This window comes from Barbus barbus (genome assembly GCF_936440315.1).
Source record: "Barbus barbus genome assembly, chromosome: 36".
NCBI classification, from domain to species: Eukaryota; Metazoa; Chordata; class Actinopteri; order Cypriniformes; family Cyprinidae; genus Barbus; species Barbus barbus.
The window spans coordinates 89,624-106,946 of record NC_136714.1 but is presented as its reverse complement, the minus strand read 5'-3'; the positions used below and the strand labels follow the sequence as shown (position 1 = coordinate 106,946).

At 39.7% G+C, this 17,323-nt stretch overlaps 2 protein-coding genes across 2 annotated transcripts in view; one reads left to right on the top strand and one right to left on the bottom strand.

Moving 5' to 3' along the window:
• Positions 1-1,500: 1,500 nt before the first annotated feature.
• Positions 1,501-17,310, bottom strand: LOC306855488 (small COPII coat GTPase SAR1B). Its single transcript, XM_079394240.1, has 8 exons — positions 16,664-17,310; positions 15,997-16,150; positions 9,808-9,883; positions 8,845-8,964; positions 8,037-8,102; positions 7,856-7,959; positions 6,751-6,882; positions 1,501-3,126 (listed from the first exon to the last, which is right to left on the bottom strand). Exons 3-8 carry the CDS (start codon positions 9,863-9,865, stop codon positions 3,010-3,012), a joined length of 597 nt encoding a protein of 198 aa, XP_079250366.1. The 5' UTR covers positions 9,866-9,883; positions 15,997-16,150; positions 16,664-17,310; the 3' UTR covers positions 1,501-3,009.
• LOC306855487 (protein transport protein Sec24A-like) overlaps positions 16,907-17,323 on the top strand; it is a 33,025-nt gene continuing 32,608 nt past the window's right edge. Inside the window, exon 1 of the mRNA XM_079394239.1 lies at positions 16,907-17,113. Within this exon, the coding sequence (XP_079250365.1) occupies positions 17,059-17,113 (55 nt within the window). The 5' untranslated portion in view covers positions 16,907-17,058. The remainder of the gene's footprint in view (positions 17,114-17,323) is intronic.

Sequence of the window (17,323 nt, the reverse complement as noted above, 5' to 3'; positions counted from 1 at the left end):
ATGAAACTGAAAAATGAGCTTTTTAGCAGCAAACACTCAAGATGGGTTTGGTGAACACAGGGATAAAAAGTACCCCATGTGTTCAATGAAATATACTGCTGTATTTGTGATGTTGTGGGCCTATATTTCTGCTGGAGGACCTGGACATCTTGTTTAGACACATGGCATCATGGATTCTATCAAATACCAACAGATAAAAAAATCAATAAGTGACCGATTCTATTAGAAATCGTATAATGGGCCATGTTTGGATCTTCCAACCGTACAATAATCCAAACACAAACCTCAAAAACAACACAAAAATGGTTCACTGAGCACAAAACCAAGCTTCTGGCCATTCCAGTCCTCTGACCTGAACCCTGTAGAAGATGAGAGAGGTGAACTGAAGAGAAGAAGCACCATCATGGAGCTGAGAATCTGAAGGATCTGGAGAGATTCTTTATAGGAGAAAATTTAGAGCTGTTAAACTGGCAAATGGAGGTTTCAAAAGTATTGAATAAAAGGGTGCTGTTAATTGTGGCCAATGTGTATTTGAGAAAAACATTTGTTTCATAATGATATTTCCCCCATTTTAAATGCTTATTATCCAATGAAAGTTTAGATTTTTGTGAATGTTTTAAATAATAGATCAAAAGAATTAACAATGCAGATTAATTTCCACAGCCTTCTTTGATCATATTTACCAAGGGTACCAACAAATCTGACCACGTGTGTATAAAATGATTGTTGTGAGAAATTCTCACTGAGAATCACACCAAAATCAGAAATGGTAGTTGGCATCCAGGTTGTTGTAGGCTATATTTAAAGTGTTTGTGCAAAATGCACAAATAAAAACTGTTAGAAAGAAGATTGTTAGTTAGTTAGTTTCATTCCTTGATTATGATTGGCCGAGCTGCACTCTGTTCTTTAGTACTCTTATTATTACATTCATTCCCAGTGACATCTTTTAAGATGGGTGATAGGGTTAGAAAGAGGACCAGTCACAGCTGTTGGGGTCTGTATAGACATAAAGAAATGCAAAGGACAAGGTGAGACAAGACTAATCAAACTGAGAAAAAAGGCACCTGCATACACAATACCTCTGCATTACTTCTGTTGTGTTCTCTAGTACTCAGTAACTGCACAAGCAAATCCTCTTAACTCTATTCAACACACGCTACATTTTACAGGACTATTACAGCTTCTTCTTAGAGAACACTAAGTAGCACCTCTACACTTAAACAATATAATTCCACCATGTGGTTAAACAAAGCACCACAACTTCTAGTCATTACTGAAACTGGATGTTTTTCATGCAACTACTTCTGGATCAAACTTACAGATCATGCCTCGACCCGTTTAATGGAGAACCACGGCAGAGCCTGAGGAGCATTGCTATATATACATTTTCCAGATGCTGTAAGTAATGAGACCCAGTTGGAGTGATGGATCAGAGATCTACGGTGAACCGACTAGGGCAGATCTTAGAGCTTAGAGCATTTGATCAATCAAAATCTGCCTGGAAACTTAATTTCTTTCTTTATAAACATCAACATTACACAGTTTGCATAATTATTAACTTCATACAATAAGAAAAGCCAGAAGGAAAAGCAAAAAAGTGAAAGTATTACAAGTGTTCACATGCATGAGCACATCCTCAGTGGCACTGCGGTCAACTCCACCTACATTTGTTTCATATAGATTTCACATTGGTTTGTGAGCTGACAGTGTTATTTGTGCCTCATTGATGGTTTATCTATCGCTGATGTTTGGATTGCATTGGCTTTATTGCAGGACTGTTCCTCTTCCACCTACACCACACTTCTCTCTGCATGTACACGAGACATATTAAATACTTAATTCAGCAACAAAAAAAAAAGTGAGCTCAACATGGCTTGCTTTCATTGCAAACATTTATTACAATTTCTGATGGAAACAACTGTATCTCTCGTAGATGGACCAGCTCATGGAATGACAATGATACACTGAAGGACAGTACAGAAAATAAAACGCATTTATGTGCCATTCCACTGCGACTCCATAGAAATAGACATAGACCTTGGCATCTCATCCCGTTTTAGATGTTTTACACTAAGTTATTTGTTTATAAAAAAAAAAAAAAAAACACTAATAAAAATTAATAATCATGGAACAAGGCATGCATAATGTTTTTTTCATCCATGTTATTCAAATTAAGAGCTATTCAAGGACAGCTTTAAAAAATCCATATATGGCATTTATATAAATTACATTTCGTCCATGTCATCGATTAACAGCTGTCCTTATTTCACTCACTTGCACCCAAGCTCTGCTATCCAACAGCTTCAAACATCACCATCTTGTGTGTGTCCACTGTTCACCATCATCATGTTACTAGTCATTAGCAGTTAAATATAATAATCAGTGTTTGTGTGAAAGGCATGCTCTTCTCTCGCCCCAACTATCAGACACTTGTGGCCAGTAATGATATTCACTGAGCTTTACTGCCAGTGTCTTCAATTCCAAATCATATTCAAAAAGAAAAACAACTATTGGTCTATTTCAGTTTACAGTAACTTTGGGAATGAGTTTCTGAATGTGGCAGTACAATCGTTTTAATTTTTTGGGTGAACAAAAACAGATATGCAATTCAACACGGCCACGTCAGCGCATTAACAGACAGTCTCGACTTCAGCTTAAAGCCTGAGGACTGTGGCCTCACGACAGGAAACGAAACGCTGGAGAAGTCAAAGCACTTCCTGTTTGAAGTGCGTGATGCAAATGACTCAGAAGCGGTGTACATTTGTATGTGGTGCGGTCAGTACACACACAGAATCATTCACTGATGGACAGAAAGAAATCAACGGACATTGAAAAAAACATCAAATTACAGAGTAAATAAAACTTGTCAAATGCAAAGATTCGCTGTTTGGAATTGACCACATTTGCAGAATCACTGCAGGTTTGTTGTTTTGGTAAGAAATAATGTGAACTGAACGATGTAGGAGTCGAGTCGTCGCTGTGAAGGCGGGATGAGTGTGGTGTGGTCCTCTAATCGATGTACTGTGAGAGCCAGCGGAAGCCCTCGCCGTAGCCCTGTCTCTTCAGCACGCTGCACATGAACACCTCCAGAGGTCTCGTGTTCAGCTCTTTGAGGGGAATGTTGCCCTGAAGACAAACAAAACCATTAAAAGGTGCTTGAATACAATTCTGAGACGTTCACAGATAAACGTGACCCTGGAGCACAAAACCAGTCATAAGGGTTAATACGTCATCTGAAAGCTGAATAAATAATCTTTCCATTGATGTATGGTTTGTTAGGATAGGACAATATTTGGCTGAGATACAACTATTTGAAAATCTGGAATCTGAGGGAGCAAAAAAATCTAAATATTGAGAAAATCTCCTTTAAAGTTGTTCAAATGAAGTTCTTAGCAATGCATATTACTAATCAAAAATGAAGTTTTGATATATTTACGGTAGGAAATTTACAAAATATCTTCATGGAACATGATCTTTACTTAATATCCTAATGATTTTTGGAATAAAAGAAAAATGGATAATTGAACAAATATACCTGTGCTACTCATGACTGCTTTTGTGCTCCAGGGACACATATGAGGTGAATACATCGAGCAGGATTGTGACCGACATTCACAGCTTCACCAACAGGCACAAATGCTCCTTATATTTCACCCAAAGCACTTCAAACTGGCTGAGAATAATGTCAAGAGACAGATGATAAAAAAAACTGCGATCCTTGATATCTTAATGTTTCCATTTAACGCATCAAGCCTTAAAATTATTTTCTTAGGCATTTCTGAGTCTCTAAGCATTCATTAAATGTCATGACATTCAACACAAGAGTTATTGGTCACTGGACATCAATAAAAGGTCAGAAACAGGCGTAGAGGGAGGGTCTGCTTTTGACTAAAGCTTTGGGGTTTGTTTCACCCCTACAGCCACCAAACCTGGTCCAGATGAGGGGCTTTTGCACTGGGTGGTTATAGGGGCTCAGTAGCTGCCATGGTTCCAGAAGCTCCGCTGCGCTTCACTAAAACCTGCGCTTCACACAACCCCATCATTTTACCAACAAAGAGAAGTTATCAGAAAACTAATCAGAAATAAATCACTGGAGCTAGCGAGATCACAAAATGAACATAAACACAGACGTCTGTTTGCATGCTTTGATGTTTACTTAAAGATTTAAAACATCAATGTTTCACCAGATTTTCAAAAAGTGATACATTGATCATAATGAATTAATTTGTCAGGATTGAAAATTAGTCGCAGAAATAAACTGGTATTTACCGTTATTATGTAATTAACTTTATTACACAAAAGAAAGAGGGCACATACTTCAGTGACGTCAGTTTCTGTTTATTTGTAGTCACAGTATACATCACATTTAGAAAGAATGATAATTTCTAGGGCTGAGCGGTTAATTGCGTTTGCGATTATATCGCGATATGTGAAAACGCGATTTTCCAACTGCAGAGGCTGCGATTACATTGTCACATGACACGTGAGAGTAAAGAGGTGTGTTCGACTTGAAGATCGGTGTATGACATCAAAGTACGGAGAGAGAAAGCATAAGGAGACATCCACTCTCTTATAGCTCTCGCAGTATTTGATGACACACAGCGATTGGTCTCGCTGCGCTGCTTCGAGTCGAACACATCTAAGCAGTCTTCAGAGGAAGCATCAAGTTGGCACGCTATGTTGCCAAGTCCGCAGTTTGCGGTCTTAGATATCATGCAGAATTGACACGCTACATGTAAATGATATCCTTTGTTGTATTTTCCTGTCTAAATAACGGAGTTGCTTTGGAATTCTCTAGCTTTTAAGAACTGCCGGGTTTTCCGGTAGTGGGCGGGACTGATGCGCAAACGGCAATCTCATTGGCTGGCGCTCACCTATTAGCCTTTTTCACACTTCCGCGTTTCTGGCTTCCGGTTTGGCGCTTGCAGGGTAAACGTTTTTCCGGTGACAACAGCGGCTGTACTGAACAATAATTAATTCGAGAAGTCTTTTTTTTACAAATTAGATCCTATGAAAATGCTTGAACTGCCGGTACTGTATTCTACATAGCGCACACATTTCACAATGAAATGTTTGGTCAGCTCGGGTCATCACAAATACAAGTTTGATTAATTCTAAATGGTGGCAGTTATAATTCAGTTAACGTTAGCTTTGCCATTCTAATTTTGCCATTGCCATCCGTCATAATGCCTGTGCCAAAGAACAATAAACCCTCTTGCCTGAATGACTATCGCCCAGTTGCCCTCACATCTATAGTCATGAAGGTTTTTGAGAGACTTGTAAAGAGCCACATCTGCTCCTCCATACCTGATACTTTGGACCCTCTTCAGTTTGCCTATCACCCAAACAGATCTACTGACGATGCCATCTCTCACATCCTCCACTCTTCCCTCACACACTTGGACAGCAACAATGGGAATTATGTAAGGCTGCTATTCATTGACTATAGCTCAGCTTTCAACACTATAGTCCCCATCAAGCTGGCTTCTAAACTCACAGACCTCGGCCTAAACTCCTCACTCTGTGACTGGATTCAAGACTTCCTCACCGGCAGACCTCAAGTGGTGAAAGTTGGCCAGTTCACCTCAAATTCCATCACTCTGAACATAGGAGCCCCACAGGGCTGTGTCCTGAGTCCCCTGCTCTACTCTCTCTACACGCATGACTGCGTGTCCTCTCACAGCTCCACATCTATTATCAAATTCACTGATGATACTGTGGTTCTGGGCCTCATCTCCAACAACGATGAGACCGCATACTTGGATGAGGTAGAGAGACTCACATCATGGTGCCAGGACAACTGTCTCTCTCTGAGTGTGGGGAAAACTAAAGAGCTGATCATGGACTTTAGGAAGAGACAGCAGCAGCCCTACACTCCTCTTATGATCAGTACCCCTGTGGGACCCCTGTGGAGAGGGTGAGTAACTTCAAGTACCTCGGTGTAAACATCTCCGAGAACCTGACTTGGACTACACACATCCAAACACAGGTCAAGAAAGCCAGGCAAAGACTGTACCATCTGCGACAGCTGAGGAAATTCAGGGTCTCACCAGCAATCCTGAAAACGTTCTATTCAGGGACCATAGAAAGTGTATTGACTCAGTGCATCTCAGTGTGGTATGGAAACAGCTCCAATCAGGACTGCAAAGCACTACAGAGAGTTGTGCGCTTAGCTGAGCGCATCTCAGGGTCTGCTCTCCCCTCTCTGCAGGACATCTACCTCAAACGCTGCAAAAGTAGAGCTGTTAAAATCATCAAGGACTCTAATCACCCTGGTAACCATCTATTCACTTTGCTTCCATCTGGTAAGCGCTTCCGTAGCCTGATGGCAAAAACTGAGAGACTTTGGAGGAGCTTCTTCCCCCAGGCCATCAGGCTCCTAAACTCTAACGCTGTGTCATAACATCTCACCACGACTCCCATGTAAATATCACTATATCTTAGAGCGAAAGAGCTATTCAGATTAAGCATCACGGCTTTTACTCCAGGTGCTTTATCATTCCCGAGAGAGGGAGAGGTCCCCGTCCCATTCTCAAGCTACACCTCAGAAAGTTCATGTGCGATCTTACTGTATTCGTGCCAAAGACTGATTCACATCAGTTGATCTGAAAGAAGCATGTCTTCACAGACATCTACCTGGCACACAAAGAAACCAGGACACAAGCTACAATGTGTTTTGACCGTTCCTTTCAGGCTCTCATCTCAAACATCATGTTCTCATGAAATGTCCCTGAGAGTGCGGTGTCTCACCTTTCCAGTCGTCTGACCGTACAGTCCAAAGATCTCGCGCAGTTTCTCCTCACTAATGGCTTCAGGTTTGTCGATCTTGTTGCCGAGGATCAAGATGGGCACATTTCCAATGGTTTCATCTGTCATTAGTGCCTGTTATTCAGACAACACACACACAGGTACAGTATGGCATGAGACAGGAGACTTGATGAATCGAGACACTTCAAATAAAATGTCCATATTGCATAAAGGCTCGCTCTGACAGAGAGTCTCCGTTAAGCCCAAAGTATACTTTTCAGTTTACTTTTTAACTACTTATTTTACATTGAAAAATTATTAAAAAATTAACCCCTCATTTAAATTTCAGATTAAATTTTAACCCCTTATGTCACATTACATTTTTTCAGTGTAAATTTTAAACTATTTAAAATTTTCAGTTTAAATTTTAACCACTTGCTTTAATTTTTTTTTTTAAAGTTTAAATGTTAACCCATCATTTTACAATTTAAAATAATTCTGTTAAAATTTTAACTTTAACCCCTTCTTTCACATTTGACAATTTTCCAGGTTAAACTTTAACCCCTTTTAGGTTAAAGTTTAATTTTAAATCAACCCCTCATTTTACATTTTCAAAATTTTTCACTTCACTTAAAAAAAATTATTACAACTGACTTTCACATTTTCTAACCCTAACTACTCAGACAGAGACGTGTTTTTATTGCTCAAATTGCACATTGTTTGAAGTTCAACATCAGGCAAGATGCGGAATAACAACTTTGTAAAAAATTTATTCAAATGTATAAAAAAAATCTATAATTTTTTTTATAATTAAAAATTTAAATATTTTTTCCATCCAGTCAATTGCAGTATTAACAGACAAATCTAGAGGTGCCCAGTCCTGCTCCTGGAGGCCCTGCATCAGTCTTACAGAGCTCAGCTCCAGCACACTTGTCTGAAAGCTTCTAGTGAGTCTGAAGCCCTTGATTAGCAGGTTCAGGTGTTTTTAACTAGACGCTGCAGGACAGTGGCCCTCCTGGAATAGGTTTGGGCACCCCTCGACTTACTGATTATCAAAAGCATGGTTAGTTGACTCATGTTGACTGGCTGGAGACAGTATAAAGCTCACGTCTAGCTCTGTTTTGGACTCGGCCAGTCTGGGGACATCTGCGCAGTCCACCAGGAAGACGATGCCGTTAATGGCTGGGAGGTAGTTCTTCCACACTCGTCGAGCTGTTCAGAAACACACAACACTGAGTACACAGTGATCTGAGGCAGATAGACGGCGAGGTGTGGATCTGTCTACTCACCCTGAGCGTGGCCACCGAGATCGAACGTGGTGAAGGTCATGCCAGCAATCGTCAGCTCTTCTGACGCTGTGAGGATACACAGAGCAATGAGAGATTATTCTCTGACTGAAACCATTTTTACTTAAACAATAATAAATAAACAGTTTCATACTTCAGATGACAACTTCAGAATTCTGTAATCTCATCATAGTATTTTTTCACCAACAAAGAAACTGTTAAAACATGACTAAAAAAAAGAAGCAAGCACTGTAACAAGTTAATGCATCAGTAATCTGGAAGGTTTGTGCTCACAAACAAAGACCACGCAATGCTATTTACACATATGGTAGAGTGAATATATGCATTGAATAAAACTGTGAATATGCAGGATTTCTCTGGGCCTGCCTACTTTAGTGAATGAAAGCTCTGTCTGGATTATAATATTCAACGTTGTGAAAGAAATGTTAATTTTCCATTACTATAAAAACTAAAAGATTTACCAAAACGTTTCTTGAACAAAACACGCAGATAACTCAAAACTGAGAAATTTAAACTTGGAATCGTGAATAATTAAGTCAGAACTGTGAGAGTTGCATTGCCTTTTCATTCCAAGGTGGAAACACAGGCTTTCATAGAATATTACACGAATATGAGAAAATAGGCAACTGGAAATAGCGTAGAGTAGTCTTCACGAACAAGAATGTAAAGTCTGTTGCTCATGCTATCCACAGAGCATATGATGTTCACGGTCAGACGTACAGTACACTGTTTACAGACGCACCGGTGAAACTGAAGCTCTCTGGAGCTGGTGTGGTGAATGCACACTTACTGGGGTGTAAGGTCGGCACATGCTGACCCAGTCTGTCATCTTTGAGCATATGCAGAAGCGTCGTTTTGCCAGCATTATCCAGACCGAGGAATACTAATTTGCCAGACTTCTTGTACAGCCCTGAAACAGAGTGATTTTACCTGATTAAATGCAGCAGTTTTCATGGAATAACCCTCTTTATAAGCACCACCGAACAGGAGCTGCCAACAACATCAGCTTCCAGCAGTTCAATCACTTAGTTCCCACCAGTGTGATGCACTCAAGGCCTAACTCATTCAAACTGTTGAGTGGCAGATAATTATAAGTAACATTAACTATTAAACAGTAGCAGTGCATTAATCACCCTATTTTCCACTTCAAGCACTGCTTCAGCTCAACTCTTACTCTTTTCTCACTACATAAAAAGACTCCTAGATTACTCCGTGTGTTCATGGTAAGAGTGAAGGCCGACGCCCCCCAGTGTAAACCAGAGATATGATTGGACGGACTCATCTACATGAATGAATTACTGGACTCTTCCGAATATTTGGTGAATTCAGAATATTTCTGATAAGCGACGGTACAATGTTTTGACAGTGTTTCGGAGCTCAGTATCAATCTAGGCTGGACGAACAGGAAAAACCAGACTGAACAGAGACACAGGGTAAGATCGGCCCATGATGCAGTGCATGAGTCAGTACAGAAACTTCACCAACATCTGCTTCAGCTCCATTTACTCCTGCTCTTTCATCGGCGTCTTAGATCAAAAAGTAACACCCTGTTTTTTCTCAGAAATGGCTTGCTCTTCTCCTGATGTAACACTGCAGGCTGTCAGATAATGCTGACCGACAGATTCACATTCAACTCTGACCTCCTCTTGATCCAAACATCTCCTGTGATCTGGAAGTTTGTGTGTTTTTAACAGTCTTTGATTGGAAAGTGAGCTTGGACACAGGAGATGTAAGAGGCGGCTCATGAACTTACCCAGGAACTGCAGAACGCTACTGAAACCACTATAAATCCAATCAAATATGAAGGACATATCCAGGCCGTGGAATATCTGAAAAGAAACGGAAGTATTAAGAGATCTTACAGGACACAGTGTTTTGAATATGTATTAAATAGGTATTTAGCAAATCAACTGAAAGTGCTGAAACATTAGCAGTTCATACGCACATACATGTGATGCTCTGCAGTGTGTACAGTGTGCAGTATATATGCAGAGAAATGTTTGAACTTCTCTAAAGGGAGGTCAGAAAAGAACGCTATGACCATGATCGTTAAATACAATCATAAATGAAATATAAAGCTGAAGAAGTCTGAACAAATGACATGTCAGATGAACAGAGAGAAATACAGACAGTGCCAGCGAATAAAGACTTTGACGCACTGGACCAGAACGAAATATGTCTGTAAAAGCAGGCATTTCTGCATCTTTGTGTCAGAAAAGTAAAACTTCTTAAAGACCTTTAAAGGTGCCATAGAATGCATTGATACAATATTGTAAATTGTTCTCTGATATCTACATCGAAGGCTTAGTTTTACATGTCCATTTACCTAGGATTTCTCCCTAAAATGAAACGGTCTGTTATTGGCCTCTTTGGAAGGGTCATGAATAATAATGTTAAGCTCTGCTCTGATTGGTTGTTTCACAGCGTCGCTCATTTCAGTAGCTCACAGGGAAAATATATATTTCAGTACTTTCTTGCACAGTTATATCGTCGGGTAATTATACTGTAAATAAAATGCGGGCATCAGGGAGCCGGTATTAATATGCTGGGCATTGAAACTGCTTTGGAATGCACGATCGCGTTTTACTTTCACTTTGGAGATTCGTGATCGCATCTACTCTGTTTATACTATGGAGCGGCAGTACTTACCACATATTTTACAAGATCAGATGCTTGTCAGTGGTGCTCAGGATCTAGAAATCATTCACCATCCTCAGCCATCTCTGCTTACTCTGTTTATGTGGTAAGTTAAATCTTATGCACAGGTACATCTAAAAAAATTAGAATATCGTGAAAAACTGCATTTTTTTGTAATTTATTTCAAAAAGTGAAACTTTCATATATATTTTAGATTAATTACATGTAAAGTAAGACATTTCAAAAGTTTTTTTTTTTTTTTTAATTTTGATGATTAAGAGCTTACAGCTCATGAAAGTCAAAATCCAGTATCTAAAAATAGAATATTTCTTAAGATCAATCAAAAAAAGGATTTGCGAAGCAGAAAAGTTCAAGTTCTTTAAAGTATGTTGATTTCTGCACTCAATACTTGGTCGGGCCTCCTTTAGCACAAATTCCAGCATCGGTCTGTGGCTCTGCTGAGTCTTCAGCTCATCTGGATTGTTGGATTGACTGTTTCTCATCTTTCTCTTGAAAATATCCCATAGATTCCATATGGGGTTCAGGTCAGGCATGTTAGCTGGCCAATCAAGCACAGTAATATCATGGTCAGCAAAGCACCTGGAAGTGGTTTTGGCAGTGTGGGCAGGTGCTTAAGTCCTGCTGGAAACTCAAATCAGCATCTCCATAAAGCTTGTCAGCAGATGGAAGCATAAAGTGCTCTAAAATATCCTGGTAGACGGCTGCATTGACTCTGGACTTGATAAAATGCAATGGACCAACACCAGCAGACGTCACGGCAGCCCAAATCATCACTGACTTCAGAAACTTCACACTGGACTTCAAGCAACATGGATTCTGTGCCTCTTCACTCTTCCTCCAGACTCCAGACCTTGATTTGCCAATGAAATGCAAAATTTACTTACATCTGAAAAGAGGACTTTGGACTGTTGCTCAGTGGTCCAGTTCTTTTTCTCCACAGCCCAGGTAAGACGCTTCTGACGTTGTCTCTGGTTCAGAAGTGGCTTGGTAGCTCTTTTCCTGAAGACGTCTGAGCGTGGAGACTCTTGATGCACCGACTCCAGCTTCAGTCCACTCCTTCTGAAGCTCTCACAAGTGTTTGAATCAGCTTTGCTTGACAGTATTCTCAAGCTTGTGGTCATCTTCCATCCAGTCAACTTTGCATTTAATATGCTTTGATACAGCACTCTGTGAACAGCCACACCTTTCGAACCCGGGTCTCTCACACCAAAGGCATGTGTCTTATCCACTGCGCCATCACCACCCCTTTCTCTGCCGTGACGTCTGCTGGTGGTGGTCCATTGCGTTTTATCAAGTCCCTTTAATTGAAACTCAAATGTAAATATTCTAATATTTTGAGATACTGGATTTTGACTTTCATGAGCTGTAAGCTCTAATCATCAAAATTAAAACAAAAAAAACTTTTGAAATGTCTTACTTTACATGTTATGAATGTAAAATATATATATGAAAGTTTCACTTTTTGAAATTACAAAAAAAGTAGTTTTTCACGATATTCAAATTTTTTTTAGATATACCTGTACTGTAACAGGCTCCCGCTAGCAAGCAGCTTACCATGTCCCTTTAGTGGCTCGCATTATTTTATTAGAACGTGTTATTTGCTTTCCGTGCCTTTCTGAATAAAGACACCAACCCATCCCTGCACTTCACATCCCCTGCACAGCCTGGAACATAACATTTTCCATGATCTGCCATTTTCGCTGTTGTCCGCGCTTGTTTCTTCACAATACCTGCAGAACTTCTGATGGTTCAGCTGGTGGGTTTATGCAAATGTTTGGGGCGTAACTATTAATGATCCCGACTGTTACATCACAGTCAGTGTTATGTTCTGATTCGCCTATTGTTCAGTGGTCTTTTTATTCACAAGATTTACATAAGGAGGAGGAAACAATGGTGTTTGAGGCTCACTGTATGTCATTTCCATGCACAGAACTCTTATTATTCAACTATGCCAGGGTAAATACAGTTTTCCATTCTATGGCACCTTTAAGAACAAATAGAGAACACTTAAGCAATAAACAGATGGGAGCGTAATACAGCAATAAGTTCTCAAGATATAAATGTCTAGAGAGCACAGAACGAGTCTATTAGTAACATTTCAGAGTTTGAAAACAACTTCAAACCGATCTTCATCACTTTTTAATAAAATTAAAACATTTTTGTCTTGTTTTGTAGTTCAATGTCTAAAGTTTCTCAAAATCAAGATGCATTTACTGCAGAAGTAAAATGAAATAAGTCTCGTTTTCTGTGAAATCAATGAAAATTCAGTGAGTTTGCGTTTAAAACAAGAAGACGTCAATCTGAGAAAACTCAACTTAAATAAACCTGAAAAATAATTTCATTCCCCCTTGACAGATATTTTTCTTGTTTTAAGAAACTAATAATGTTGTAGAGTTTTTCAGTACTCAATCTTAAATTTGCATCTGAAGTAAATGCACCTTGATTTAAGGAGGTTTAGATATTTGTGTTGAAAACAATAATACCGAGGAAGATATTTTTTGCATTGCATGCAACATTTAATGCCAAGAATTCATACATTGAAGACTTTATGCTTTAATTTAAGATCTTTTTAAGGCCTTAATTTGTGGATGGAGAATTAAGACCTGCAGAAACTTTATTACATGCACTAATTTTTGCCAAAAGCCAAATAAATCTTTTGTTAATACGAACACTTTTCATTCATTTTCTATTCATTCACACGTGCATTACATGCGTTCTGAACAAAATGAATCACATGTGCAGATCTTCAGTCGCAGCGTTCAGAACCTCAGTACTTCAGAAGAGCTTTCTTTAGGAAATATGTTGTAAATATTCAGTCTCCTCTATTGGCCAGCTCATAAAACAGGGTTAAATACACATGCGCAGAAGAACAAACATACTAACCATGAATCTGATTGAGAAGCAGTCATATTCAAGTGTTTACATGATCAGTGTTTTCCTATTGATCAGATTATCTCAGGTCTTCACTCCAATCGGATTTCACTCAGATCAAAATCAATCAGATGGATTTGGGGGGTTTCTCATATGATTAAGCCATCAAACTGATTTGACATTATGTAACAGTACATAAACTATAATTTTAGTTTATATAATTTTTTAAAATAATTTTTATTTTATCTTAAAGAACTAAACCTTGTCATATTGAACATCCATAACTTATCTTCCAATCTGTTTTGTAACGCAACAGCATACAGTACTTCTGTGATAAAGCCTTCAGCTGTTATCAGGATTTGAGGGTTTGATAGCAGCAGCTGTATAAAGTTAATTCAAAATAAGGTTTTTGAGCCAGATAATCTGCAGCCGCTGAAGAGTTGACAGGTGGGTCTCAGGTGAGTCAGTGCTCATATTCAGAGCGGTTCTGATCATCATCATCATCACCACAGATGTGAAGGAATGAATGAGCGCTGGTGTTGCGCAATCCGTCTGTCAGCAGCCGCTGGAGTAAAGAGCAGCAGCGCTAAAGGTGAAGGACACGCGAGAGCTACACGTCAGCATGATCTCTCTCACACACACACACACACACAGAGAGAGAGAGATAGACACACACACACACACACACACACACACACACACAGAGAGAGAGAGAGAGAGAGAGAGAGAGACATACACATATATATACACACACACACACACACACACACAGAAAGAGAGAGAGAGAGAGAGAGAGAGAGAGAGAGAGAGAGAGAGAGAGAGAGAGAGAGAGAGAGAGAGAGAGAGAGAGAGAGAGAGAGAGAGAGAGAGAGAGAGAGAGAGAGAGACATACACATATATATACACACACACACACACACACACACACAGAAAGAGAGAGAGAGAGAGAGAGAGACACATACATACACACACACACCACTGACTAAACAACTCAACCCCTAGATGTTTTCAATAGCACAAGGCTGTGGAAACATTTCACTGCTTTATAATAATTATTTTCATAATCACTGAGACAGTGAACCTCAATCTGACCCAACAGATCGCCCTTGACATCAAGAGAGAAATATCTGCGTTTATAAACGAAACACCTCAAAGATCTTATATCCTGTCATAAGATAACAGCCATGGATCATATATGAACAGACTGCCATTTCATCAAAACCAACAATCAATCACTCAATCAATAAATCAATCAATCACTCACTCAAAGGCATTTGAAAGATATAAACAGGCTGCTGCTGGCACAGAAGGCCTCTTTATATGAACCTGATGATGGAGAATCAAACATTCATCTCATGAATGAAATAAGCATGACTTATTTATATATATTTTTATTATAGTCAATAATGCTGATGTGAGTGTAAACATGTGATATTTGTAACAGGAGCATCTGCAGCTCAATCAAAAACACATTCAACAATTCAACTACTTGAAAGCACTTTTCAAAAGAGTCTGGGGTTATTCCTGAATTACAAGGCTTTTCTGATTCAAACACGAGCTCATTTCATCAGAAGAGCAAACCTGCTCCAGAAACAGAGAGAGACTGAAACCATCATCATTCTGTCCGGCTTCTGCTCATCTGTCAATCATCATCAACATATTCTTATGAACTCTGAGAGGTTTCTGTCGCTCCACTGAAATTAACATCTCGAGAAGTCTCACAATCATTTTATATGATGAACAGATTTGATTCATATTCAAACATTGATCACCACACAAACAGTTTTCATGAACTTCCCGAAGTGAGGTTTGGACTTTCAAAGAAGAATCAGAAACCTCTCAGATCTTATGAATCTGGAGCGAGTAATTCAGAACTCATAATTAATATTCATTTATGAAGAAATAATTGGGATGTGTTATATATAATGACATTAAAAATCACGAATTATTCATAAACTCATAATAGATGCGTGTTTTTGTCATTAATTTATGATGAAAATAATACCAAAATCATATGAAAGCAACATGAAAACAAACATTAGATTCCTAAGAATCTGACAAAAGTCTTGAAAACAGATGTTCCTGGTCTTCAGTGTCTGGAGGGTTTATTTGGATCTGAGGGAGTTCAAGTGTTTATTTCTGTACGTGTCACTGCTGATGCTAACAGAGCTAACTTCCTCTCAATCAACATCAACAACACCTCACAACCCGGCGAGCAGGTCGACTAACCCGCAGTACAGGCGCTGTCATTACGCTGTTAGATGATTAGAGTTAATTAAACGAGCTTCAGCGTTACACAACCGAGTCAGGCTAACATCTCCCGTTAGCTTTAGCGCTAGCGGCCGGCAGAGGAGAAACCCGCTCACACGGCGGAGAAAAACACACAAACACACACCGAGACACACAAACCTACCTCGAGTGTGTGTACAGATGAGTGCAGCTCTTTCCAACGCAGCTGAATAACTGAATATTACAGAAGAGTCGAGAGAAGACACTCACAGCCACGACACACAACAATGGCGCCACTTCCGCTGTGTCACAATCAAAACCGTCCGGCGCGAAACAACCTGCATAAACAAACAACAGCACAACCCCCCCCCCCCCCCCCCCCCACACACACACACACACACACACACACACACATAAATGTTCTCTCAATCTATGCAAAGAAATGTATAAAATCTATCAAATAAAATGTATTTTAATAATATAAGAGTTTAGAGAACTTCAGCACAAAAGTGAATATACAGTGCTAAACACCGCAAAGAAATGTAGTATTAACCAACTAATAACCAATTATTAGATTCAAGATTTTTTATTTGTCACATACACAATTATACAGAGTATAACCAGCAGTGAAATGTAGGTCAGGTCCGCTCCAAGGACAGTGCAATTATAAAGAATACAAATATTAAGAAAAAGAAAAGTAGAAAAAAATAAAAATAAAAGATAATAAATATAAATATAAATGTGCAGGTCAGTATGTTGTTGACTTAGTAATAAGAGGAATGTGCAAAAAGTTGTACAGGGTATTTAAATAGCTGCAATATGAAGTAGAAAAAAATTCTGGAAGATTGTACATTTCTATAGAAATCTCAGGTCCTGAAATTGTTTAAATGAAGGCGTTTTCCAGTCCATTTAATTTTCGTATGTACTCTTGTAATAATCAAATCTTATATATGTGCATTTCTCCAGTGTGTTTGTTTCAAAGTACATATAATATTATCTTCTTCTTCTGTGTGTCATTCACTCCGAGCTGAAGCTGAACGCTCTCTGCAGTGTTTCCAGTACGACGGAAAGCGGCGCTACACAGGAAATGCCACGTGTACCAAGTGCGCATGCTCGCTGTCAGTGCTCCGCTCGACTTCCGCTGAGAGGAAGGCGCTGTTTATCACCGCGACGCTCGGCAACGCGAGGCAGAGAATGACCGCAGCCGCGGGCCTGTGAGACGCTCGCTGACCGATCCGACTTCACGATGTCCAGCGGCGGCTTCGCGTCACAGAACGGCGCCGGAGGCTCGTACGCGAACGGTGAGTACCACGCGTCTGACGCGTCTCAACGCGCCGCGCTCAGGCCGAGAGTTTCTCCGGAGTTTGATCACTTCAGCGACGCGACGCCGAGCTCTGTGATCTTCGAGTAAAGTTCATCACTAACGACTAGTCGAGCGGGTTAACCCTAGTTAGTTAGCGGCCTGGCGACTAGTGGCGCAGCTCAGCGCTGATTGGTCCAGACCCGCGGGT